The 22,351-nt window shown below is 65.9% G+C and overlaps 3 protein-coding genes across 7 annotated transcripts; 1 reads left to right on the top strand and 2 right to left on the bottom strand.

Annotated features, from left to right (window-relative positions):
* The first annotated feature begins 4 nt into the window (after positions 1–4).
* LMF2 (lipase maturation factor 2) lies at positions 5–8,995 on the top strand. Its single transcript, XM_080392795.1, has 14 exons — positions 5–172; positions 1,007–1,260; positions 3,123–3,151; positions 3,389–3,585; positions 3,797–3,975; positions 4,208–4,346; positions 4,691–4,825; positions 4,939–5,044; positions 5,374–5,470; positions 5,613–5,795; positions 6,882–7,050; positions 7,383–7,494; positions 7,839–7,947; positions 8,034–8,995. The coding sequence occupies exons 1-14, from the start codon at positions 76–78 to the stop codon at positions 8,382–8,384; spliced, it is 2,157 nt and encodes a 718-aa protein (XP_080248921.1). The 5' UTR covers positions 5–75; the 3' UTR covers positions 8,385–8,995.
* Positions 8,996–9,092: 97 nt separating this feature from the next.
* On the bottom strand, positions 9,093–13,645 carry MIOX (myo-inositol oxygenase). 5 transcript variants are annotated; one of them, XM_080392819.1, is made up of 8 exons: positions 10,912–13,645; positions 10,501–10,663; positions 10,348–10,415; positions 10,126–10,235; positions 9,929–9,996; positions 9,628–9,677; positions 9,424–9,536; positions 9,093–9,320 (listed from the first exon to the last, which is right to left on the bottom strand). In XM_080392819.1, the coding sequence occupies exons 1-8, from the start codon at positions 11,041–11,043 to the stop codon at positions 9,212–9,214; spliced, it is 813 nt and encodes a 270-aa protein (XP_080248945.1). In that variant the 5' UTR covers positions 11,044–13,645; the 3' UTR covers positions 9,093–9,211. The 5 variants fall into 5 exon arrangements, with proteins under 5 accessions (XP_080248945.1, XP_080248944.1, XP_080248943.1 ...); XM_080392818.1 differs by having other exon boundaries at positions 9,424–9,677; XM_080392817.1 differs by having other exon boundaries at positions 9,093–9,536.
* A 1,845-nt stretch (positions 13,646–15,490) lies between these two features.
* Positions 15,491–21,688, bottom strand: ADM2 (adrenomedullin 2). Its single transcript, XM_080392821.1, has 3 exons — positions 19,883–21,688; positions 19,641–19,770; positions 15,491–16,069 (listed from the first exon to the last, which is right to left on the bottom strand). The coding sequence occupies exons 2-3, from the start codon at positions 19,745–19,747 to the stop codon at positions 15,580–15,582; spliced, it is 597 nt and encodes a 198-aa protein (XP_080248947.1). The 5' UTR covers positions 19,748–19,770; positions 19,883–21,688; the 3' UTR covers positions 15,491–15,579.
* Between the last annotated feature and the right edge of the window lie 663 nt (positions 21,689–22,351).

Below are 22,351 nucleotides of genomic sequence, written 5' to 3'. Positions count from 1 at the left end.
ACAGCGTCTGTACGTGCTGGCGCAGCGTGCACGCTGGGGCCGCGCGGGGGGTCGCCCGGTGCCGCCGCCGCTGCCATGGGGGACCCGCCGCTGCGGCCACGGTCGCTGTTCCTGGCCGGGCTGGCTGCCGCCTACCTCGCCGCCTTCGCCTCGCTCTACGTCCAGATCCCCGGTACGGTGGCGGTGGGGGAGTGTGGGGCTGGGGTCCGCCCGGGCCCGGAGGGTGGGTAGGCCCTGCCGGCGGCGGCGGCCAGGCCAGCGGAGCCCGGGCTGCGGCGGTGGCTGCTCTTGGGGCCGGTAGAGCCGAGCCTGAGGCCGGTCCCGGGGGGGCGCGGGCCGGGCCAGGCTGGAGCCGCGGGCCCTGGCTGGGTGCCCGGTCACCCCCCTGCCTCCCCGGTGCGAGCGGGGCCGTGGGCCGGGGGGCTCCGCGGGGCTGCCCCCGCCTGTCATCCCTGCGGCTGCCCCGGGCACTGCGGGGGCTCCGCTGTCGGGCTTGCCTGGCCCGGCCCTCGGTTGGCGGCTCTGTGCCTGCTCGCGTCCCGTTTTCCTGCCCGGGGCTGGTGGGGGGCCGAGGTGTTTCTTCCCGTGATCACCGGCTACAGCGGGAGAGGGTACCCGCCCTCCCTCCGCACCCCCGCGGGGGCCGGGGGCTGCTCTAGCCCCCTGTACCCCCGCCCCGAGCGCCACAGCAGAGCTCTGCCCGCGCTGATCCCAGCTGCCTGCAGCAGGCAGGGTGTTCAGCTCGCTTCCACGTGGCCAGGCTGGCTCTGGCAGCCGCTGGGTTCCACGTGGGTTATTCCCAATTCTGCTCCGTTCCCAGTTTCATGAGGAAACTGAGAAAGCCACTGGTGGAGGGGGAACTAGCTGGAGCGCCCCCCTGGCCAGCACCTTGATGAGCTGGGACCCCAGCTCGTTGAGGCGGTAGCTGGGGGGCTCCCAATTCTGCTGCTCCAGCCTTATGGGGCTTGGGAAGGCTTTGTCCCCACTGTCACCATTCCTTTTCCAGGGCTGTATGGGAGAGATGGCATCCTGCCGGCCCGCAAAGTGCTGCGCCTCAACGGGAAGGGGCTGTGGGAGCAACTGCGGGATTTTCCCACCCTGTTGTGGCTCAGTCCCCACCTGGGTTTGGATACAGAGCTGGGGATGGAGCTGCTCTGCCTCCTTGGTGTGCTCGCCTCCTTTGGCGCCTTGCTGTTCGAGCCCCTGCGGGACAGTCTGCTCTTCGCCCTGCTCAGGATGCTCTATCTCTCGCTCTACCAGGTATGAGATGCAGGCAGAGGCTTGCGGTGCCCTAGAGGAGTCAGAGCTGGGACCTGGGAAGGAAGGTGGGGGTGACGGACGTTCTTGCATTGGCATCACCTAACAAGCTCCTGGCATGCTCAGCTTCCCGCGTGCAGCTGGGGGTAGGTGCTGGCAGCTCCCTGGCTCATGCTGGGAGGGTACAACCCCATCCTTGTGCCAGTACTTGGTGCTGGGATAAAACCCTCTGAGACTTGCCTGTGAGGCCAGTTCCTGTGCCACTGTGGGGGCAGCTCTGTCCCCTGTCCACCCAGGACCCTTGTCCCAGGCACCTGTGCCCTGTGAGAACTGTGTGCCCTCCAGCCATGAATCCATCTTCCTGAGCCATTTGTGGTCGCTGCCGGGGATGGCAGCTTCATGTGGAGGAGCTCGGGTGAGTCAGAGTCTGCTGGCACTGACAGCCCGGGGGAGAAGTTTCTCTTCCCTCTGAAACCTGGGGAACTGAAGAATTTAAAAATGCCTGTGTTTAGAAATCCCTCCGGGCCTGGGTGGCTCCTACTCCACCGAGGAGCTGTCTTGCCCTGCTGGAAGGCAGCCTGGGCAGCTGGTGGCGCTGGCAGCCCTCGCCAGTCCCCTCTGCCAGGGCTTGGGTAGTGTCCGGCACTGGTGGCTGCAGGGAGGCCAGGAGAGCGAGGTACCAGCTGTGGGAGCAGGGTTTCTCCTGTGCTGGGGTACTGCCCTGCAGTGCTGTAACCCAACCCCTTTGTTCTACTTGCAGTCTCCCCTTGCACAGGCAGCCTTGCCAAGCTGTGTGACCCATATTTCAGGGCAGAGGAGAAGCAGGGTGGGAGCTGGGTCCCTGAGGTGACTCTCTGCCTCAGCACGGAGAGGAGGCAGCACCCGCAGCTGCATGGGGCTGGCAAGCCCTGGGTGACTCCCACCCATGAGGGCTGTCTCCTGGCAGGGCTGCTGTTCACAGCTCTCCCTCCTCCCAGCCTGTGTGCTGGCCAGGCCTTCCTTCCTTCCCCTTGCTGCCTTTTAAGGTGATGCTGGAGCAAAAGTCCCTGCTCCTCCACAGCACCAGCCCTCTACCCTGCCACCAGCCACGTCTGCAGCCTTTTCTGCTGTCAGCTGCTGTGCTGGGCCTGGCTGTGGGCAGGAGGGGCAGCACCCAGACAGTGTGGAGCAGAGCTCCCTGCAGCCCACTGGCCCTGGCCTGGTGACCTCCTTCCCCTTGCAAGTGACGCTCCTGTGCTCAGGGCATAGCCCTGGGCACCAGCGATGAATGGTCTGGGGCTGTGGTTCCCAGCACGGCTGCCTCACTTGGAAGCATCCTCTTTTTTTCCCCACCCCAGGCGGTGCCGCTCTTGGCAGTGAGTTGAGGCTGCTGCTCTGCTCCTCAGGTTTGGCCCATAGCCCAGTCATGGGAAAGGAGCATCAGCAGGGAACTGGGAGGTATCTGTGCCCGTCCCTCAGCCCGTCTGCCCTCTCTCCACAGGGTGGGTGTGGGGAAGGGACCTTTTTAGTAGGGCCTGTAGCGACAGGACAAGGGGTGATGATTTTAAGCTAAAAGAGGGCAGATTTAGATTAGATATTACAATGAAGTGCTTTGCTGTGAGGGTGGCAAGGCACTGGCACAGGTTGCCCAGAGCAGCTGTGGCTGCCCCATCCCTGGAAGTGTTCCAGGCCAGGTTGGACGGGGCTTGGAGCAGCCTGGTCTAGTGGAAGGTGTCCCTGCCCCTGGCAGGGGGTTAGAACTAGATGATTTTAAGGTCCCTTCCAACCCAAACCATTCTGTGATTCTGTGATAAGGGACTGGGGGCCAAACCTGCACCTCTGCAGAGCCTCTGCCCTGCTCACTACTTCACTCTCTCCCTCCACAGGTGGGGCAGGTCTTCCTCTACTTCCAGTGGTAAGTCAGCCCCTCCTCAGCCCTTCCAGTGCACTGCAGCCGGGGGGGTTGCCGGGGAGGCTCCATGCTGGGGGAGCTATCCTGCCCCAGTTGCACCTGGGCCTCGGTTTGCTCAAGCCCAAGGATATGGGGGGTTGGGTCACCTTCCAGAAGCGGTGGCAAGCTAGCCAGCCCCTCAGCACCCCCAAGGGGTCTGCAGCCCAGAGTGGCAGTGGGGGACAGCAGTGTTCCCCACAGGGATAGTCTTCTGCTGGAAGCGGGATTCCTGGGGGTGCTGGTGGCCCCCCTGCACCTGCTGAAGTGGCGGTCCACGGCGTGGCGTGCCCATGATGGCATCACCTTCTGGCTGGTGCGCTGGCTCCTCTTCCGGCTGATGTTTGCCTCTGGTGTGGTGAAGCTGAGCAGCCGCTGCCCCACTTGGTGGGGACTCACAGGTGAGGGGTGCTGCAGGCTTTGGGGCACCCCTGCCAGGCACAGGGAGCTGGAGGTCTTGCCCCAAGCCTCAGGCTGTGCCTCCTGCACCCTATAGCCAGCTGCTGCTGGCATCTCTCACATGTTTGGCACACCTTTGTGCTGGCTCTGCCTGCACCAAGCCATGTCCCTGCACTCCTCTCTGTGCCCCTGACCCCCTCCTGTCCACCCCAGCTCTCATCTACCACTACGAGACCCAGTGCATCCCCACACCAAGCGCCTGGTTTGCCCACCAGCTGCCCGTCTGGTTCCAGAAGTTCAGCGTGGTGGCCACCTATGTCATCGAAATAGCTATCCCACTCCTCTTCTTTGCACCCATCCGCCGCCTCCGGCTCTTTGCATTCTACAGCCAGGTGGGTGGGCAGAGCTGGGCCCCCGCACCCATCCCTCATGCCACCAGGTGCCGTGGGGCTGCCCGAGGGCAGGGGACCAGCTTGGTCATGGGCAGGACAGGCTCCTTGCACTGCACAGGCCCTTGCAGGCAAGGTTCCCCTGGGAGCTGGGGTGGCTGTGGTGGTGGGGTGCCTGATGTCCTCTGCCCCCACAGGATTATGACGCCCCAGCCCTGCCTCTGTTCCTCCGCAGGTCCTACTGCAGGTCCTCATCATCCTCACGGGTAACTACAACTTCTTCAACATGCTCACCATTGTCCTGGCCTTCTCCCTGCTGGATGAGGAACACGTGGGACACTGGCTGGGGCGCAGCAAGCGGAGGCACACCAGCAGTGAGTCCCCAGGCACCCTGTTTGGGGGGGGGGGGGGGGGATCCCGTTTCTGCCATGCCCGGGGTCGGGAGGAGACAGGCCACCATTGCTGACCACTCCTGTCCTGGTGTGACACCAAGAGGCATCATTCTGGCTGTGCCTGCTGCCAGCACGGGGGTCTGTGCCTGTGGGGTACTCAAGCCAGGGCCCCTGTGAAGCAGCGTGTTGGCTCCTGCTGTGGGAATGTGCTCAGCGCTGCCTGCTTGCCTTCTCCCTGCCTGGGTTCTTGGGGCGCAGGTCTCAGCCTGCTGCAGCGGGTTGGGCTTGCTGAGTCCCCAGTGTTCAGCTGCCTGGCTCTGCCACAGCCTGGCCCCCCAGCCTGCAGTCCCTCTTCTCTGCCTTGCTGGAGCTAAGCGTCTATGGCTTCCTGCTTTACTGGAGTGTCCAGTACTTTGGCCTGGAGATCAACTGGGAGAAGAAGCTGCTGGACTCCAAAGTGGGTATGTCACGGCTGGCCTGTTGTCCCAGCAGCCCAGCGGCAGCCCCTGTCTCCCTATGGCTCCTGGGGCAGGAGAGGCTCCCCTCTGACCCTGTGTGTTTTCCTTCATTTCAGCCTTCACCTATCATGAGTTCATGACATGGCTGCGGGCGGTGACCCTACCACTGGTGGGGCTGGCCTTCCTCTCACTCTCCTGGGAGATTCTCTCTGCCATGTACAGGTGGGTGATGGGGGGAGCCAGGGTCCCCCTGAGTCTCGCTGTTCTGCAGTGAATCCTCAGCTGGAATGGGGCAGCTGCGGGGAGGTGGTGGTGTCACCCTTGAGGGTGTGATTCATGCATGGAGGGACACCTAGAACTCAGGTGTCCAGAGCCCGTTGGGAGGGGGTGCTGGCTGTATTAGGAGTTTTCCTCTGCAATGTTGGAGCAGGGCTGAGCTCTCCACTGCACTGGGCACAGCCTGGACAGCTCTGAACCCTGCAGATCACAGCCAGAGCCCTGGACTATGGAGCTGCGCGGCTCTGATCTCTTTCTCTCCCCGCCCCTTGCAGGTGTGCCTGTGTGCGCGGCTGCTTCTGGAAGCTCTGGGCCACGCTGCAGTGGGCCATCTTCGCCACCGCGACCATGGGGATGTTTGCCATCAGCTTGGTGAGTGGGTAGGAAGCACTGGGAGGGCAGGAGACAGCGGAGCATGGATTTGTCTTGGGGTATGGGGGAGCGGGAGGTTCAGCCCGGGCCCCCCAGGCCACTCCTAGCTGTGGTGACAGAGCCGCTCTCTGCCACTCCCCAGGTGCCCTTCACCTACATTGACTATGAGTCCAGTGGCAAGCTGTGGCCTGGCATCTACCAGATGTTCAACGCAGTGGAACGCTTCCAGGTGGTGAACTCCTATGGGCTCTTCCGCAGGATGACTGGTGTTGGTGGGCGGCCCGAGGTGGTGCTGGAGGGCAGCTACGACAAGCAGATGTGGACGGTGAGCTGCCCTTTTGTGGAATCACAGTATTGTTTAGGTTGGAAAAGACCTTTAAGACCATTGAGTCCAACTATTAACCCAGCACTGCCAAGTCCACTGCTAAACCTTGTCCCTAAGCACCACATCCACACGTCTTTTAAATGCTTTCAGGGATGATGACTCCACCCCTTTCCTGGGCAGCCTGTTCTGATGCTTGACAACCCCTTCAGTAACAAAAGTTTTCCTAATACCCAATCTAAGCCTCCCCTGGCGCAACTTGAGGTCATTTCTTCTTGTCCTGTCACTTATTTCTTGGGAGAAGAGACCAACCCCCACCTCACTGCAACCTCCTCCCAGGCAGCTGTAGGGAGCGAGAAGGTCCCCCCTGAGCCTCCTTTTCTCCAGGCTGAACCCCCCCAGCTCCCCCCGCTGCCCCGCACCAGCCCTGTGCCCCTGCCCCAGCCCCTGCCCGGCTCTGGACACGCTCCAGCCCCTCAGTGTCTGTCCTGCAGTGAGGGGCCCAACACCGCACACGGGATCCGAGGTGCGGCCCCACCAGTGCCCAGTGCAGGGGGACCATCACTGCCCTGGTCCTGCTGGCCACACTGTTTCTGATATGTCAGGACGCTGTTGCTTTTCTTGGCCACCTGGGCACGCTGCTGGCTCATGTTCAGCTGGCTGTTGACCAGCACCCCCAAGTCCTTTTCATCCAGGCAGCTTTCCAGCTGCTCTGCCCCAGTCCTGTAGCCTTGCGTGGGGTAGTTGTGACCCAGGGGCAGGACCCAGCACTGAGCCTTATTGAATCCAGTTCAACAATTGTGCTTGTGGCAGAAGGGCTGAACTGTGGCCAGTTGGGTGGGGTGGTCAGGGACAGGCACCAAGGAATGGACTCCAGTGGAGCCAAGCATCCCTGTCCCACTAGCTCAGTCTGTCTGGGGCACCTGGCCATCCCTCATGGGCTGTGTTGCTCAAGCCATAACTGGTAACAGCAGCAAGGGAGGCGAGTCTGGGGGAGCCCTGCCCCCAGGACAGTGGAGCTAGGGGAGGTCCAGGCTGGGTCCCCCCTGCTGGATCCCCCCCGCAGCCCACTCTGCTCTCTGCCTGTAGGAGATCGAGTTCATGTACAAGCCTGGGAATGTCAGCAGGGCCCCCCCTGTGGTTGCCCCACACCAGCCCCGCCTTGACTGGCAGATGTGGTTTGCGGCACTGGGCCCCCACAGCAGCAGCCCCTGGTTCACCAGCTTTGTCTACCGCCTGCTGCAGGGCAAGAAGGACGGTAAGTGGGACTGGGGGCCAGGGGGCAGGTTGTGCCAGGGGGCTTCCCGGGCCTGCCGCTGTGGCAGACGCAGCCCAAGGCCCTGCACCAGCCAGTTGCACTGCTGCAGGGACCTTTGTCCTGCACAGTGGCAGGGATGGAGGTGTTGCTGCAGGGGCTGCCCCTGCCCAGAGCAGCAGGCAGGCTGGGGGCCATTTCTACCCCCCTGCAGTGGGTCTGTGCTCCAGGCCCTTCCCTGGGGATTTGGGGCTGCTGGGCTCCAGCCCTGCAGTGGTTTGGGATGTTTACACAGTGAGAGGTCCCAGCAGGGGGTAACACTGTGTCTCTGGCAGTGATCCGCCTGGTGCAGGTTGATGAATCCCAGTATCCCTTCAGTGCCCAGCCGCCTGTCTACATCCGCGCCCAGCTCTACAAGTACTGGTTCACCAGCAGTGCTGAGGGCAGGTGAGCGAGGCTGGGATGGCTGTGCAGCACCTGCGCCCCCTCTGCAGCCACTCCCTGCTCCGTGAACCTGATGTGACACCATACTGATGCGCAGATACTCCCATCATGTGCTGAGTGCTCGGGGTCATGGGACGGCTGAATGTGGGAGCTGCTTCTTGCCTGGCTAATTGTTTCATCAACTCAGCATGTGCCCGCAGCTCATCAAAGCCTGGAGCTCTGCTTCAGCAAAGCTGGGTTGCTGCCTGGGCTGCAGTGAGGCTGCCTGTGGGGTGGTGGAAGCCTGGCCAGCTCCTGCCGGGGTTGGCAGGGTGCAGGTCTGGGCACTGAGCTCTCCCATCCCACAGCAAGGACCCCGCACGATGGTGGCGGCGACAGCATGTCCAGGAATTCTTCCCCACTGTCTCCCTGGGTGATCCCACACTGGAGAGCCTGCTCCGCCAGCATGGGCTGAAGGTAGGGCCCCGTGCCACAGCTGTGCCACACTCCCAGCCACCGGTGGGGCCGGGCAGCAGTGCTGACCCCCATCCCTCACCCCACAGGACAAGACGCCGCTGAAGCGCTCGGTGGACGCCTTCCTGCCCTGGCTGCTGCAGTCCCTCCGCCAGCTCAGCCACCCTTTCTCCGGCCCCATCGTCCTTTGGTCCCTGTACCTCGTGGTGGCTACCGTCTGTCTCCTGCGAGCCCTGGGACACCGGCCCCGGGGGGGCACAGCCCCTGCCCGCCACAAAGGCCCCAGACGGGGGGAGCCTGCGGACCGAGGGGGTGGTGAGAAGAACGGGCAGGTGCGGAGGAAGGAGGCAAAAGAGATGGAGGAGAAAGGTGAGGGCCGGGCCCGGGGGTTGGGCGATGGCCATGGTGATGGCTCCCGTGGCACCAAGAAGAAGAAGTAGCGCATGGAGCCACTGGCCAGGGCCCTGTCATCCACCCACGGACTAATGGCGCTGCCTGCGTGCCCTGCTGCCACCAATTGCCCCAGCTGCCTGCCCCTGCCTCCCTCCCCGGGGTGGGGGTCCCTGGCTGGGGTGCAGCAGACTGGTCCCCACCCCTGCCAGCATGCTGCCCACCCCAGGGCAAGCTCGCTGCTCTCCCCCACTGCCAGTGCCTTCGCACACAGTGTGGTCATCGCTCGCGGACGGCAGTGTGGGGCAGAGTGGGTCAGCTCCCTCACCTCTGCCGGGCTCCCCTGGGCTTGGAGCTGCCCCTCTGTCCCCCGACCCTGTGAAGGGGGCTATGCCGGGCTGCGGCAGGGTGCTTTGTGCTGGCAGGTTGACACTCTGTGCCGGCGGGAGCAGCTCTGGGCAGCTGCAGCAAGGCAGTGCCAGCTCTCACGGTTATCCTGCCTGGCTGCCCCTGGACCTGTGCTCAGGGCAGTTTGGGGTGCTGTCCCCCACAGAGCCCCCTGTCCCTGTGCGAGGGCTCTGGCTGTAACATGCTTCCCAGCGGCTCGGCCCTGAGCACAGAGGTTTCCTATAATTTTCTAAATAAAGCCTTTGACATTCCAGCCCTGCCAACATCCCTGGGGGCTGAGGGTCCTGCCCCACGGAGCTGGGGGTGCTCAGGCTGCGGCTGGCACCAGGGGTGCGTGACAAGCAGGTGACAAGCAGATTTATTGTATAGCCCCGGTGTCCCCCATAGCAAGGTGGCTGTGTTGTGGGACTGGAGCCAAGTGTGGAGTGCAGGGTGGGTGTTCCAGGGGGGCAGGCTGGGGTGTCCCTGCTCACCAGCAGAGCTGCCCAGGGCAGTACTTGTCGATCAGGGACTGGTAGTAGCCCTGGAGTTGCTGCACGTCAGGCAGCTCCTCCTGCTTGGTGTAGAGGTCGAACTTGCTGCGGGGAGCAAGGGTGGGTCATGCTGGGGGGCTGCTCTCCCTGGAGGGGCGGCGCTTGGCCGAGCCCTCCTGTCCTGTCCCATCCCCCCCAGGCTACGCACTTGAGCTCCCTGACCCAGGGTAGCATGCGGAGGTCCTCCTCGGTGCAGAGGTGCTGGTAGTCCCCGTGCGTATGCCAGGGGTAGAAGGAGTGGAAGCGGACCATGTAGAAGGCCTAGGGGGACAGAGATGTGCCAGCCCACGCTGGGGTGCTTGCCCACCCTACGGCAGTCCCTGTCCCACACACTGCCCCTCCCAGCCCTTACCTCCTTGGGCAGTGTGAAGTTGTTGAACTTCATGACTCTGTACATGTACTCTGGGGAGCAGGGGGGGGGGGGGGGAGGGCTGCAGGGCCAGGGCTGGACCCCCACACGGGGCATGCAGCCCAAGAGCCACAGCAGCCTCCCCATATGCCCAGCTGGGACAGCCCCCCAACCCCACTGAAAAGGCTGCAGGCCCAAAGCCCACAGTAAATGGGGGGGGGAGGGCCTGGGTACAGCCAGTCCAGGTGCTTCAGTCCCCTGTTTAGGGGTGAGGAGACCCTGGTCGGGCCCCCCTGGCCCTTACCATCGTGTCCCCAGGACATGAGGATGTTCTCCAGGCCGCAGCAAGGCTGGTACATCCCATACTCGGTGCTGGGGATGGAACCGGGTTGGGGGCTCAGAGCTGGACACACACACACACAAGCAGCCCCTTCCCCAGCTGTAACCCAGGCCGGGGGGGCACAGCACCTCGTGGCACCATGCCTGGGGGTCCAGCCTCACCTGTAAAGGGGGTGCCTTGTGTCGGGGTTATCATGGAAGGTGGAGTCACTGAACACCACGGACTTCTGCACCTTGCAGCCCACCGGGAAGGTGTCCCCTACCACAGCCCACTGCGGAGGGGTGCGACAGATGTCCTGCCAGCTCAGGGGGGAGGTCCCCAAAGAGGGACTGACCCCTGGCCAGTGGGACCCCCGGCCGCTCCCTCACTGCTATCCTGCTCACCTGGGGCTCCCCAAAGAGTGCCAGGACCTTCCCCAGGTCATGCAGCAACCCCACGAGGTGGAACCAGTCTGGGGGCGAGCAGGGCCGTCACCCATTGGGGAACATGACCCCATGCGGGTGCAGCAGCAGCAAGGGGGCACACACTGGCCCTACCTTTGTCGGGGTGGGCCCGGCGGATGCCTTCGGCAGTTTGGTAGGCATGGTAGGAGTTGGGGAAGTCCACGTCCGGGTCCGACTCGTCCACCAGCTGGTCCAGCAGCTCCAGTGCCTCCATGATGCTCATCTTGCGCAGGGAGCAGCTCCTGTACTCGGCGTTCTGCAGACACGAGGACCCTTGGCGACAGTGACACCCCCACACATGCGCCTGCACTGCCACCCTGAAGCCCCCCAGGACCCTCCCTGGAGCCGCATAGGGAGCAGGTGCCCCCCAAGCAGCCAGGTATGGGGCAATGGGGCTGGACCTGCAGTGCTGGGGTGGGAGGAGGGGGGGTGGGCTGTGGCATCGCCACCCCGACACTGTGAGCAGACCCCAGGTGGGATAGGCTGGCCTGGGAGGGCTTGCACCTTCTTCCGGACAAAGTCGACAGTCTGGTGGGTGTGCATCAACAGGTAGGTGTTGTACACACGGTCCAGCAGCTTCCCCTCCTGTAGAGCAGCATCAGGCTCGGGGGTGCTCAGGGAGAGCCCCCTCAGCATCCATCCCTGCCTCTCCCAGGAGCAGCCCCCACCCCCACCCCGGCATGCATGGCCTCACACCACTGGACCCATAGCACCTAGCATAGCGCAGCAGGACCCCCCGACAGCCCACTGGGTGCAGGACTGAGACACCCCCTGCTGCCTCGGGGTCACTGCCCACCCCAGCGCAGCACCGGGGGTGCCTGGCTGGGCTCACCGTGTAGTTTCGGTACTCGGACTTGGCCTTGCCAGGCTCGGTCCCCTCGGGGGGGTCGGCTCCCTGTGACAAGAAAGGTTCAGCTGGGTCAGGGGGCCAGATCCTGCCGCCAGCAGGGCACAGGGAAAAAACACCTGGGGAGAGCGTGTTCGTTGAAGGTTAAGGAAACACGCCGTCTCCATAGGAGAGCCCTGAATACACAGCGTCACACAGCATGTCACAGCACCGTACAGTGCTGCGCAGCACCACACAGCTTTGCACAGCACCATACAGCATTGCACAGTGCTGCGCAGCACCACACAGCACCTCTTAGTGCTGCTCTGCTGCCCCATTCCAGTGCAGAGCAAGGGCCGTGCTGTCGGGGTGCAGAGCAGGGGGCTGGGGGGTAGCTGCCCGCTCCGCTGGGGGGGGGTCCTGGTTCTGGGTTCTGCTGCTTTAGGGCAGCAGCTCTCAGGGGAGCAGCTCCAGCCCTGCCCACCTGGCCGGGGGGGCACAGCAGCCCCCTGGCTGTGGGATCCCCCTTCCCCCCGCCACGATGTGTCATCTGCTGAGGGGTGAGTGTTCTCTTGGGGCTGGGTCCCCCCTGGGGCAGGGCCACAGAAGGGCCGGCACCTGCTTGGGGTGCTGTCCCCATGGGGCTGGCACCCCCACGGTGGGGAGGATGTTGCCAAGGGTCTGGGGGGATCTCCTCCAGCTCCCCAGAAGGCAACAGCTCCAGTGCTGAGCTGTGCAGCCCACACCCTGCGCTGAGCTGGGGGGTCCCCAAGGGCAGCTCCCCACCAACACAGACCCCGCAGGGGGTCCGAGGGCCAGAAGGGCTGCAAGTGCGGTCTATGTGTGCCTGGGAGGACCTGCACCCCCATGTGTGGGATGATGCAAGTGGGGTCTGACCCGAGGTGTGGGGGGATGCAGATGGGTATGACTTTGAGGTGTGGGGGGATGTGGATGGGTCCGACCCCAAGGTGTGGGGGGATGCAGGTGGGGTCTGTCCCCAAGGTGTGTGGGGATGTGGGTGGGTCTGACCTTGAGGTGTAGGGGGATGTGAATGAGGTCTGACCCCGAGGTGTGGGGCAATGCGGTGGGTCCCGCCTGCCTGTACTCACCGCCTGGAGGCTCCTCATGCCGGTGGGGGTGAGGGGCCGTGGGTGCCTGGGCTCTGGGCTGGGGGGCCTTTATCCCTGCGGAGGGCGGCGCGGGGATGGCCCAGCCTGAGCCAACTGGCGCGGGGGGCAATGGGTCACCATTAACCTGACCGCAGTTAATGTTTGAGCCCGGGGCACCCAGCCTGGGGGGATGCTGCTCCCGAGGGTGGGCAGGGGCTGGCAGGGAGTCTGTGTGGCACCCCGAGCTGGGGTGCTCCACACTGCAGCCCCCCGAGCCGGGGATTCCCAGCCCCAGGCTGGGGAGCCCTGGCCATGGGTGGCCCCACCAGTAGCTGATGGTGGCCCTGGGCTGCTGGGCTTCTCATGGGGGGCAAAGGAATGCCCCCACCCTGCTGCGCGTGCCAGCTATGGTGACCCCGCAGGACAGAGCCACAGCGTGACCCCCCACATCGGGACACACTGGACCTGGCACCCCGATGGCATGGCCAGGGGCTGTGGGCAGCAGTGAGGGAGCGAGCGAAAGGGCATCGGGGCTGGAGGAGGCAGGCAGGGCTGTGGGCAGGTGGTGTGGAGGGGCTGGGAGGCTGCAGGAAGCACCCTGGGGGTCACCACCTGGCCACTGATGGCCCCAGGGCCGTGAGTGCTCCCGCAGGATCCATGTTCAGCAGGATAGACGCTGGCTGCCCTGCAGAACGTGACACTTAGCGCCTGCCGATGTTGAGGCCATGCAGAGCAGGACCCCAGAAGTGAGCTGCCCAGGGGCGGGCAGGGGCATCACAGCTGGCACGTCCCTTCCCAGCGGCCACGTGTGGCTGGTGCACACACATGTGCAGGGGTGATGCATGCCCATGTGCACTGAAGCAGCGTCTTGCTGTGCTGTGGCTGGGCCACTTGTCCCCCTGCAGGTCCTGTGTGCCAGGGCAGAGGCAGCAGCAGGCGCAGTGCCTGTGGGCAGGGGCCCTGGGCAGCCCTGCCATGCCCAGTGGGTGCTGGTACTGGGGGTGCAGCCCCCCAGCATGGTCCCTGCACCCTCCCTGGGGAGCCCCTGACACATCTCCCCTTTAGCTTCCTCTTCCCCCTCATCATCCTCCTCCTGCCCTGGTCCTGCTCAGACCCACCGGCCCCACATGGCTGTGGGTGCCAGGTGGGCATTGCTGCTGCCACTGGGATGGACGCTGCACGGCTGTCCCCACTGCACGGCTGTCCTTGCGCTTGCAACTGTCCCCGCTGCATGGCTATCTCTGCGCTTGCGGCAAGAAGTGGACAGTGCCAGTTATGTTCTGTGGCCAGTGGCCATGGAACTCAGGTGCCCATGCCCTGCCCAAGGCAGCCACTTGCCCAGCCACCCATTCCATGCCCGATTCCTTTGGGCACACTGCCCGGCCAGCACCAGCCACGACCCCTCCTCACACACTTTATTCTGCACAAAAACAGGTTTTTGGTTGAAAAGAGCAGGTGAGTGCTCTGTGCTCTGGTGCTGCTGCAGGGCAGGATGGGGCCCGGGCACCCAAGAGGCTTAGCACAGCCCCTCTGCAGCCTGGGGGGCACCCAAGGGAAGGGGGGGTAAAGGCCTCAGGTCCCCATGCACCCCTTGGAAGCATGGCACTGTGCTGCTGCCTCCTGTCCCCATGGCACAGTGCCAGGTCCCCTAGCCCTTTGCCAAATGGGCAGCACCAGACATGGGGGCTGCGGGCAGGGGGCTGCTCCAGGAGTACTGGGTGATGCTGGGAGTGGCCCCTTCCTGCACCTGAAAGGGGAGCCCCGACCCAGGAACCCACCACAATGGCCACAAGACTCCCTGTCCCAGTCCCCTCCTGCCCTGTCAGCTGGCTGGAGCAAGGGCTGGGACCCTGGGGAAGGGGAGAGAGTCCAGGAGCAGCACCCCTGGGTGCTCCCCTCATGCTTACCCAGTGCTGCTGTGGGCTGGGTGCTTCTGGGGTGGGGTGTTCGGGGGGGGGGGGGGGTGTCCCAGGGGGAAAAGGGATGCTCCTGTGGTGGGGTCTTTCTGAGGCTGGGGGTGTTCTGGAGGGCTCCTGGGGACAGGGGTGCTCCAGAGGGGCTGATGAAGGAGGGATGAGGGTGCTCAGGAGGGGCACAAGGGGGCTGGGGGGTTGAGGCTCCCTGCCCTCATGGAGGGCTGGATCCATGCCGTGCCCCCTCAGCTGACCATCCCTGCGCCAGAGCCAAGGTGCAGCCCAGGATGGGGGGGAACAGGGGGGCGACAGCTCCACCAGGGTGACACATCAAGGTATGAGGTGACAGGGATACCTGCGTCCCCTTGTGCCTGTGGGCCACCACCCCAGGCTAGCCCCTAAGACTGCAGGGGCACAGCTTGTCACCAGCGGGGCCAGGGGCTGTTGCCAGTCTGCCCACGCCACATGTGAGCCTGCACCAGGGGACTGGAGGGGACAGAGGCAGGGACAGGGCAGGAGGGGGACCCTGGCTTTTCCTCTGCCCCCAATGTGCCCAGCTCACCATCCCCCAGCACTCAGTCCCCATCTCATCACAAGGCTGTGGGCAGTGTCTCGGGGGAACAGGACAGGGTGCCAGGGGAAGGGGACAGCATCCTCTCTGAGGAGGATGGGACCTCCCCAGCCTCTGGCCTGGGAAGGGACCCCCTGAGCTGCTGAGCCCAGTCAGGGACCCATGAGTGGGAATGGTGCTGGGGACTGCCCCATGCCCCTACCCTGGCTGGGGGAAGCTGGGCTGGAGCAAGACCCGCACCCACACAGCTGTGCCACCCTGGGCAGGCACAGGAGGGGTCTCAGGTGGGAACGAGGGGGTGCTGTGGGGTGCCGCGGTACAGCTTGCCCCACCCATGGGTGCTGAGCTGCTGAGTCAGGCTGGAGCATGGCCAGGGGCTTGGCCCCGTGCTCTTGCACAAGGTGCCGGCGCTGCTGCGGTCAGCAGGATCCCCAGCTGCCCCTTGGACCCACTGTCACCAGACCTGGCCAGACGGGCCACCATGGGCCACCGGCTCACAGTCCTCTCTGCTCTCCATGGGGTTCCAGCTGGCGATGGGGTGGGAGCCCCTCCACAGGGATGCTCCCATGGGCTCCGTGTCCATGGTGGAGCTGTGGCCAGAGCCGGGCTCTGCCTGGGGAGCACCAGTCACCCCCAAAAGGTGCGGAGGGAGCCCAACCACATCTGACTCTGGAAGCGCTTTAGTGGGGGGTCCCGCGGGGCAGAGCTGGGGACACAGGGCCAGGCGATCCGGTGTGGTGATGCCCCCCCTCCTCACCCATAGCTGTGGGGGCTGTTGGGGTTCATGGGGGACGAGTCTTGGCGGCCCGACTGGCCCATCAGCTGCCAGAGGCGGTGGCTCAGGTTCTGCACCTGGCAGGTGCCCAGCACACAGCCCACCCGCAGCAGCTGTGCGTGCTGCAGCCGCCCCGAGGCGTGCCGGCGGCCCCGTGGGTGCTGGGGGCCGTGCCGTGGGCTGTGCCGCAGGACAGGACGATGGCCGTGCCGGGGGGACAGGCAGGCTCCGTGCCGGGGGATGAGCTTCGGGTGCTGCCGTGGGATAAGCAGTCTGTGCCGGGGGGCCAGGCGGGCACCGTGTCGGGGGGAGAGCCGGGATCCATGGCGTGGCATGAGTTTGGGGCCATGCCGTGGGATGAGTGGTCTCTGCCGAGGGCCACCAGCAGGCTGTGGCAGGGCCGGGGGCTGCGGTCCTGGGTGGTCCCCAAGGAGTGAGGCTGGGGAGGGTCTCCGGTCTGGGGGCTCCCTGCAAGAGAATGGCAGCAGTGTCAGCAGAGGGGGCGACGCTCAGTGGGCTGAGCTGTGGCATCCTGGACAGGGGCAGGCATCGTGTCAGCGGGCATAAGAGGGGTTGGTGGGGCCATGTCAGGGATGCCATGGTGTGCTGGGGGGAGGCAGCCCCCCCAGCCCAGCTGTGGGCGCCTCAGCCACCCTTCCCAGCCACTCTGCCCAGCTCTGCCCTGGGCCCCAGGCCTGCCGGGCCAGGAGGAGGATGAGGAGGCGGCAGCAGCCAGGGAAGGGGAGCTGCTACCTGCAGCTGTACACGTACTCCATGCTCTGGCGTCGGCATCATGCCACAGCAGCAGGGCTGGTAGGAGTTGCCTGCCACCGCCAGGGCTGCAGCCCCGAGCCAGCCCCTTCTGACCCATACCAGCAGGGCTGGGACACCCCCCGTGTGTCCCCCATCCCACTGGGCAGAGGGGACCCCACGGCCCACTATGGCACTGCCCACCATGGCTGGCAGCCCTGCCACACACCCCTGCCAGCCCCACACCAAGCCAGCTGCCAACCCACAAACACAGGCACTGCCGGGGTCCCCGGGTGCGCCAGCCCTGTGGCCCCCTGCAAGGAACCCCCCAAGGTGTGCAAACGGGGATCCCTGGCTCCGGGCCAGCCTCCCCCTGCAGAGGAGCGAGTGGCCCCATGCCTGGCACCCACCATGGTGGCCCTGGGGCTCTGCCCCCCAGATCACTGCCCTGGAGGAATCGCAGCACCCAGGTGGCTGTAGGGGTGGCGTGTGGCTGGGGCAGCGCTGGCAGGAGCCCATCTGCTGCCCACACTGGCCTTGCCCACACATGGTAACACCCTGCACTGGCACCCACTGCTGTGCCCTGTGGCCCAAGCTCCCGCACCACCCTGCATACACACATCCCTGAGTGCACCCCCCCTTTCGCTACCTGTACACACATTGGCACACGCGTGTCCCAGCATGCGCACACGTGCACGCTCCCTCCCTCTGTAACCCCTGTACACACACAGAGAACACCCACAGCCCAGTGTGCGTGCAGGCAGGCACGCAGTGACCCCTGTACACGTGTTGTCACACATGTCCTGGCACACACATGCATGCACACTCCATAACCCCTACATACATGCAGGCAAACACATCTCCCAGCACACACACGCTATATAACCCCTACACGCATGCAGGTACGCCCACACTCCAGTGTGCACACACATGCCCCCAGCCCAGCGTGTGGGCACATCCATGGCATGACCCTGGCGCAGGTGCCCCGGCACACACACAGGCCCAGACACGCCCCACACCGACCCCCCCGCCCCACAGCCCCCCACTGCCCAGGGCTGCGGGGAGCCGGGGTGCTGGAGGGCTCATCCCGGCGCGGCACAGCCGGGTCGAGGCCGGACGCCACTTGGCCACGAGCCGCTGGAGCAGGGACAGAGGCCAAATTCCTCCAGCGCTGCAGAGACGGGAAGCACCGGGGGGGGGGGCCGGCGAGCGCCTGCAGCCCCTTCCCGTCCTGGGATGTGTTTACGCGAGGTGGCCAGTGCCCGGAAACACCGGCAGCCTCAGCCTTCCATCCTGGCATTGCCCAGGCTGTGGCACACAGGCCCTTCCCGGCCAGCTCTTGTCCCACAGCCGGCAAGTGTCCCCAAGCCAAAATGCACTGCCAGACTCCCAGGCTGAAAAGCCCCCGTGCTGGCATCCTGTGGGATGGCTGCCAGCAGCGGAGTTCCCCTCCCTCCCCACGCTTGGCTTCTGCCCTGGCTTCACCCCAGCTGGCCCTGTCATGGCGTGCAATTGCCCCAGCTGAGCTCCGGCCCTATCCGGCTGTGCGTGGGATCACCGCCACTCCGGCTGCCATGCCTGATCCTGGGCTTTGCGAGCCTCACTGGACACACTGGGGAGCACCCACCAACCCCAGGGCTGCCACTGGCTGCACCAGCGCCTCCCAACAGTTCACCCCGGCTCCCACAAGCGGTTCCTGCCCAGCCCCTGGCCCCCTCCAGCATCCCCACACTGCCGCCCACCCCATTCCCACGGTCTTTGCACTGGCGCAGAGCTGGCACCCACGCTCCCCAGCTGCAGGCATCCCCACCCTGGGCCACCAGCCCCTGCATAGCAGGGTCCAGCCTGAGAACACCCCCACAGTGGCACAGAGCTCCCCCACGGGGACCCCCATGCCAGGGACCCCCATGTCTTAGCCCACACCCATCCCGCAAACATGGCAAGAGCTGCCCAGCCTATGCCCAGGGTCGGGGTGCCTGCCCCACCCCATCCCCCGTCCATCCCTGCAGCAGGATGTGGCCCCACACATAGCCCGGGCAGGGTCGTTACCCACCCCCCCAGACCCCTGGGAGCTGGCTGATGGCTGCCTGAGGCGCCAGGCAGGCAGGAGCTGCTCGCAGATCCCTCCGGAGCCAGACGCAGGCTTCCCACGGCACTGGGCACAGCCCAAACCCGCTCCTCAAGCAGCAACATGCACACCCGCAGAGCCTGTGCACGCACACGCTGCATGCACACACATGCGGTGCACGCAGCGTGTGCGCGCCAGAGGTTCAGTCCCGACCCGAGGTGCCCCCTTCAGCGGGGGACTCTGGCACCCTGCAGCCCCCAGCTGCCCCTCACCTTGCACACAAGTGCAGCCACACACACCTTGGCACACGCGCGCTCTCCATCACATTGTGCACGGAAACCTCACCCAACCCTTGCATGCCCACACACCCTGCCCACCCGGTGCACAGGCACGGTTACCATGCTGACCTCTGTCCCCCCCCAAACCCACTGACCAGCCTCAGCGACTCCAGCACACTGCATCCCTACAGCCCTGGCCACATCCTGCCTGCTCCCAGCACCGTTCCCCCATTCCCACCAGGACGAGGTGCAGCACAGGGCTGGGGACCCTTTGCCATGCTCCTACCGCCTTGTCACCCCAGGTCCCTGCTGGGACAGGCACGGGACATGCAGAGAAGACAGGGCTGAGGTCAAGGCAGGAGACTGTGCCCAAGGGGATCCCCAGCCCAGCCGCTCCGTGCAGCCCCCCCCCCTCTCCAGGGCATTGCCCTCCCCGGGAACCTGCCCACAACCTGCCACCAGCACAAGGGGCTCCAGTGCGGGGCTGCATGTCCCCTCACACTGCGGGGACAGTGGGACAGACACACAGAGGCGGTGCCACGCCGGGCCCTGCCCGAACCCCAGGCAGGCAGGGAGAGAGGCTGCTGGGACTGAGGGATGGGGGGCTGCCCGGGGATGGGGGGCTGCCCGTGGGATGGGGGGGGGGGCGGGCCCCTCTGCAAGGGGGCACGGAGCCCTCACCGGGGCAGGGGCTGGGACCGGGGGGCTTGAGGCTCATTGGAGAGTGCAAGGGCTGTGCCCTGGGCAAGGGGGCAGGCAGCGGGGCACAGAGCTGCCCTGGGCAGGGGGGCACGCAACCGGCATGGGGCACAGAGCTGGCACGGGCAGGGGTGCGGGCAGGGGGCACAGAGCCGGCACGGGCAGGGGTGCGGGCAGGGGGCACAGAGCCGGCACGGGCAGGGGGCAGGGCTGGGCAGGGGGCAGGGCTGGGGTCGCGGCTCACCTGCGCTTGGGCGAGCGGCCGTCGGGCAGGGGCAGGCAGGCGGGCAGCTCCAGCAGACACAGCACCAGGCTGATGCAACCCAGCGCAACCGGCGCCGGGGCTCTCATGGCGGGACCGGGCCGGGACACGGCTGCGGGGAGAAGAGAAGGGCCGGGGCTGGGCTTGGGGCTCGGCTCCAGCTGCCCCATGCCCGTCCCGCAGCCCGGGCGCCGGTGCGAGGTCCCGGGGGGGCCGGGCCGTACCTGGGCCGGGACTGGGGCTGGCTTCGGGGCCGGGGCTCGGTCCGTCCGTGCCTCGCTCGGCGCTGCCGCTCCCCGCCCCGGCCCAGGTTAAATATCGCCGGGCTCGGCGCGGCGCGGCGGGCGAGGAGGAGTCGGGCGGCGCGGGAGGAGCCACGGGCCGGGGCAGCCCCGCACCGGCCCCCCCGGCTCCGCACCGGCTCCCGGCCCCGCCGCTCCCCCGGCCCCCGCCCGGAGGGGGGCCGTGATGGCATGGGATGGGGCCGGGGGAGCGGCCTGGGGGGCCGTGATGGGATGGGGGACCCACTCGGCCGTAAACGGGTTGAAGCTGGGATGGAGCTCGGGGAGCAGTCCGGGGGGGCTGGGCTGGGGCTGGGGCAGCAGTCCGGGGGGCGCTGGGATGGCATGGAGCTGGGGGAGTGGTCCTGGGGGGGGGGTGCGCTGGGGTGGGATGAGGCTGGGGGAGCAGTCCGGGGAGGGCTGGGCTGGGAGACCCACTGGAGGGAAATTGTTTGGGGCCGGGATGGAGCTGGGGGACCCATCCAAGGAATCTAGGCAGGGCTGATGTGGGGGGTCAGGGTACCCACAGCCAGCCCCTGTGCTTCGAGGCCAGCTGTGACAGCTGGGGCCAGGCCCGGCGGTGCTGGGCCCTGCCAGGCCCCGGGAGCCACGCTGTGCCACGTCGCGACATGCTCAGCCCTGCCAAGCCCCACTGCCTGCCTCCTGCCTGCTGTGGCTCCGCTCACTGGTCCCCACACTCAGAGGGCAAACCCATGCTGGAGGGCCAGGGCCGCATCCTGCCTCCCTTCCCCGGGGTTCAGGGGGAAGCCCAGTGCAGCCCAGTGCCCCCGGTTCGGCCAGCCCTCCTGCGCCCCACGGCTGCCCACACTGCCCGGGAGCCCCATCCTGCCGGGGGGCAGCACCCCCAGGCACTGCAGCCGGCATCTGGCACAGCCCGTGAGCAGAGCTGGAGCCACTCTCCGGGGACGTGTGTCTGCACGCACCTTCTCCCAGGGCTAATTTAGGTTAATGTTTTTAAACATCACATGAGGCCTTTTAAAACAATTAAGGAATGTAATCCGCAGAGGTCAGACCAGTCCCGGCATTCCCCCGTGGGGGACGAAGCTCACCGAAACACGGGGTGGTGGGGAGCCGCTGCCGTCAGGGCACGGGGGGCACAGGGGTGGCAGGTGCTGGGGCTCGGGGTGCTCCCAGGGTGCTGCTGCTGGAGCTGGTCAGCCAGAGCTCAGGAGGGGAGGGGGTCCCTGCCAGCCCACCTCACCGGGACCCCCTGCCTCTAGCTCCAGGACTGGCACTGGGTGTTTCCAGTGCCAGCACTGCTGAGATGGGGATGGGGCAAGGAGCCCCCGGTATCCCAGGGTGCCCGAGCCGGGGATCCGGCCCCAGGGTGGGGGTCCCCACGCCCTCTCCCCTGCCTGCTCCTCCTGCCACAGCCTCCCCAGGCCGCGGGGCCAGGGGGCCTCTGCGTGCTCCGAATCGCTGGGATTCTTCCACATTATCAGGACACAAAGGCTTCAAACAGCGGGTCCCTGTGCAGGGGGATTTGTGGCAGCACCTGATGATGGGGCGGTGGGGACAGACCCCCCTGAGGAGGGCTGCGGGTCCATCCCAGGATGAAGTGGCACAGCCTTCCCCAGTGCCGCGGCCCCCAGCTCTCGGCATGTCTCCCCAGGGGGAATTTCTGTGGCATGCCGGGCTCTTCCGCTTGTTTGTTGCTGGATTATCCCGGAGAGAAAGAAACCCAGCACAAAAACAAGGCAGCAGAGCTCCGGGGGGGGGGGTGGGGGGGGGTGGGGGGTGGGGGGAGGCATGTGGTGGGGGTCAGCACCAGGCACGGCACACGCTGCCGGGGGCCATCTGACACACCAGACCCCTGCCCACAGCCCGCCACCGCTGCAGCATCCCCATGGGCCCTGCCCTGGTGGGATGTCAGCCTGCGGGCTCCAGGGATGAGAGCTGCCCAGGACGGCTCTGGCACAGCACCAGCACCCCAAAGCAAACCCTGGGCAGTGCTGTGCTGTGCCTTGCTGGGGGTCCTGGCTGGGGGTCACTCCTGGCACCTCCAAAGTGCAGGTTCCCCCAGCCGCTGCCACCCCAGGGAGACAGACACAGGTCACCACCATGAACCTGGACAGGAGGAGGGGGCTCTGGCTAGTTACCGTTTTGCCTAATACAGGCTGCTGGGGAGGGGGCAGCCCTCGCTAGCTGGTTGCCCCTTCCCATGTGGGGTGGGGAGCATGGGTCCGGGGGTGAGTGGGAAGCCAGGGCTCGGCTGGGACCCTTGGCACATCTCAGCTCTGCAGCTCCAGCACTCCTGGATGGAGCAGTAGTAGAAACAGGAGCTGGTCTCTCCACAAGCCCCTGCTCTAGAGGTCTGTGCTGCCCCAGGGATATGGCAGAGGCATGGCTGAGCCCTGGGGCTTCTGCAGCAAGGGCAGAACCCGTCTCCCT

The sequence above is a fragment of the Falco punctatus genome, assembly GCF_963210335.1.
Source record: "Falco punctatus genome assembly, chromosome: 6".
Taxonomy (NCBI): domain Eukaryota; kingdom Metazoa; phylum Chordata; class Aves; order Falconiformes; family Falconidae; genus Falco; species Falco punctatus.
The sequence above is the reverse complement of the archived record's forward strand: the minus strand, read 5'-3'. Positions and strand labels throughout refer to the sequence as shown.

Coding starts and splice junctions, on each gene's coding strand:
- ADM2 (XM_080392821.1), bottom strand. CDS start 19,747: ATGAGAGCCCCGGCGCCGGTTGCGCTGGGTTGCATCAGCCTGGTGCTG. Junction 16,070..19,640: donor GGCCGCTCGCCCAAGCGCAG/GTGAGCCGCGAC, acceptor ATTCTCTTGCAG/GGAGCCCCCAGACCGGAGAC.
- LMF2 (XM_080392795.1), top strand. CDS start 76: ATGGGGGACCCGCCGCTGCGGCCACGGTCGCTGTTCCTGGCCGGGCTG. Junction 3,976..4,207: donor TCTTTGCATTCTACAGCCAG/GTGGGTGGGCAG, acceptor GTTCCTCCGCAG/GTCCTACTGCAGGTCCTCAT. Junction 4,347..4,690: donor CAAGCGGAGGCACACCAGCA/GTGAGTCCCCAG, acceptor GCTCTGCCACAG/CCTGGCCCCCCAGCCTGCAG.
- MIOX (XM_080392815.1), bottom strand. CDS start 11,043: ATGCTGAGGGGGCTCTCCCTGAGCACCCCCGAGCCTGATGCTGCTCTA. Junction 10,664..10,911: donor TCGACTTTGTCCGGAAGAAG/GTGCAAGCCCTC, acceptor TCGTGTCTGCAG/AACGCCGAGTACAGGAGCTG. Junction 9,678..9,928: donor CATGTCCTGGGGACACGATG/GTAAGGGCCAGG, acceptor CCTGCTCCCCAG/AGTACATGTACAGAGTCATG.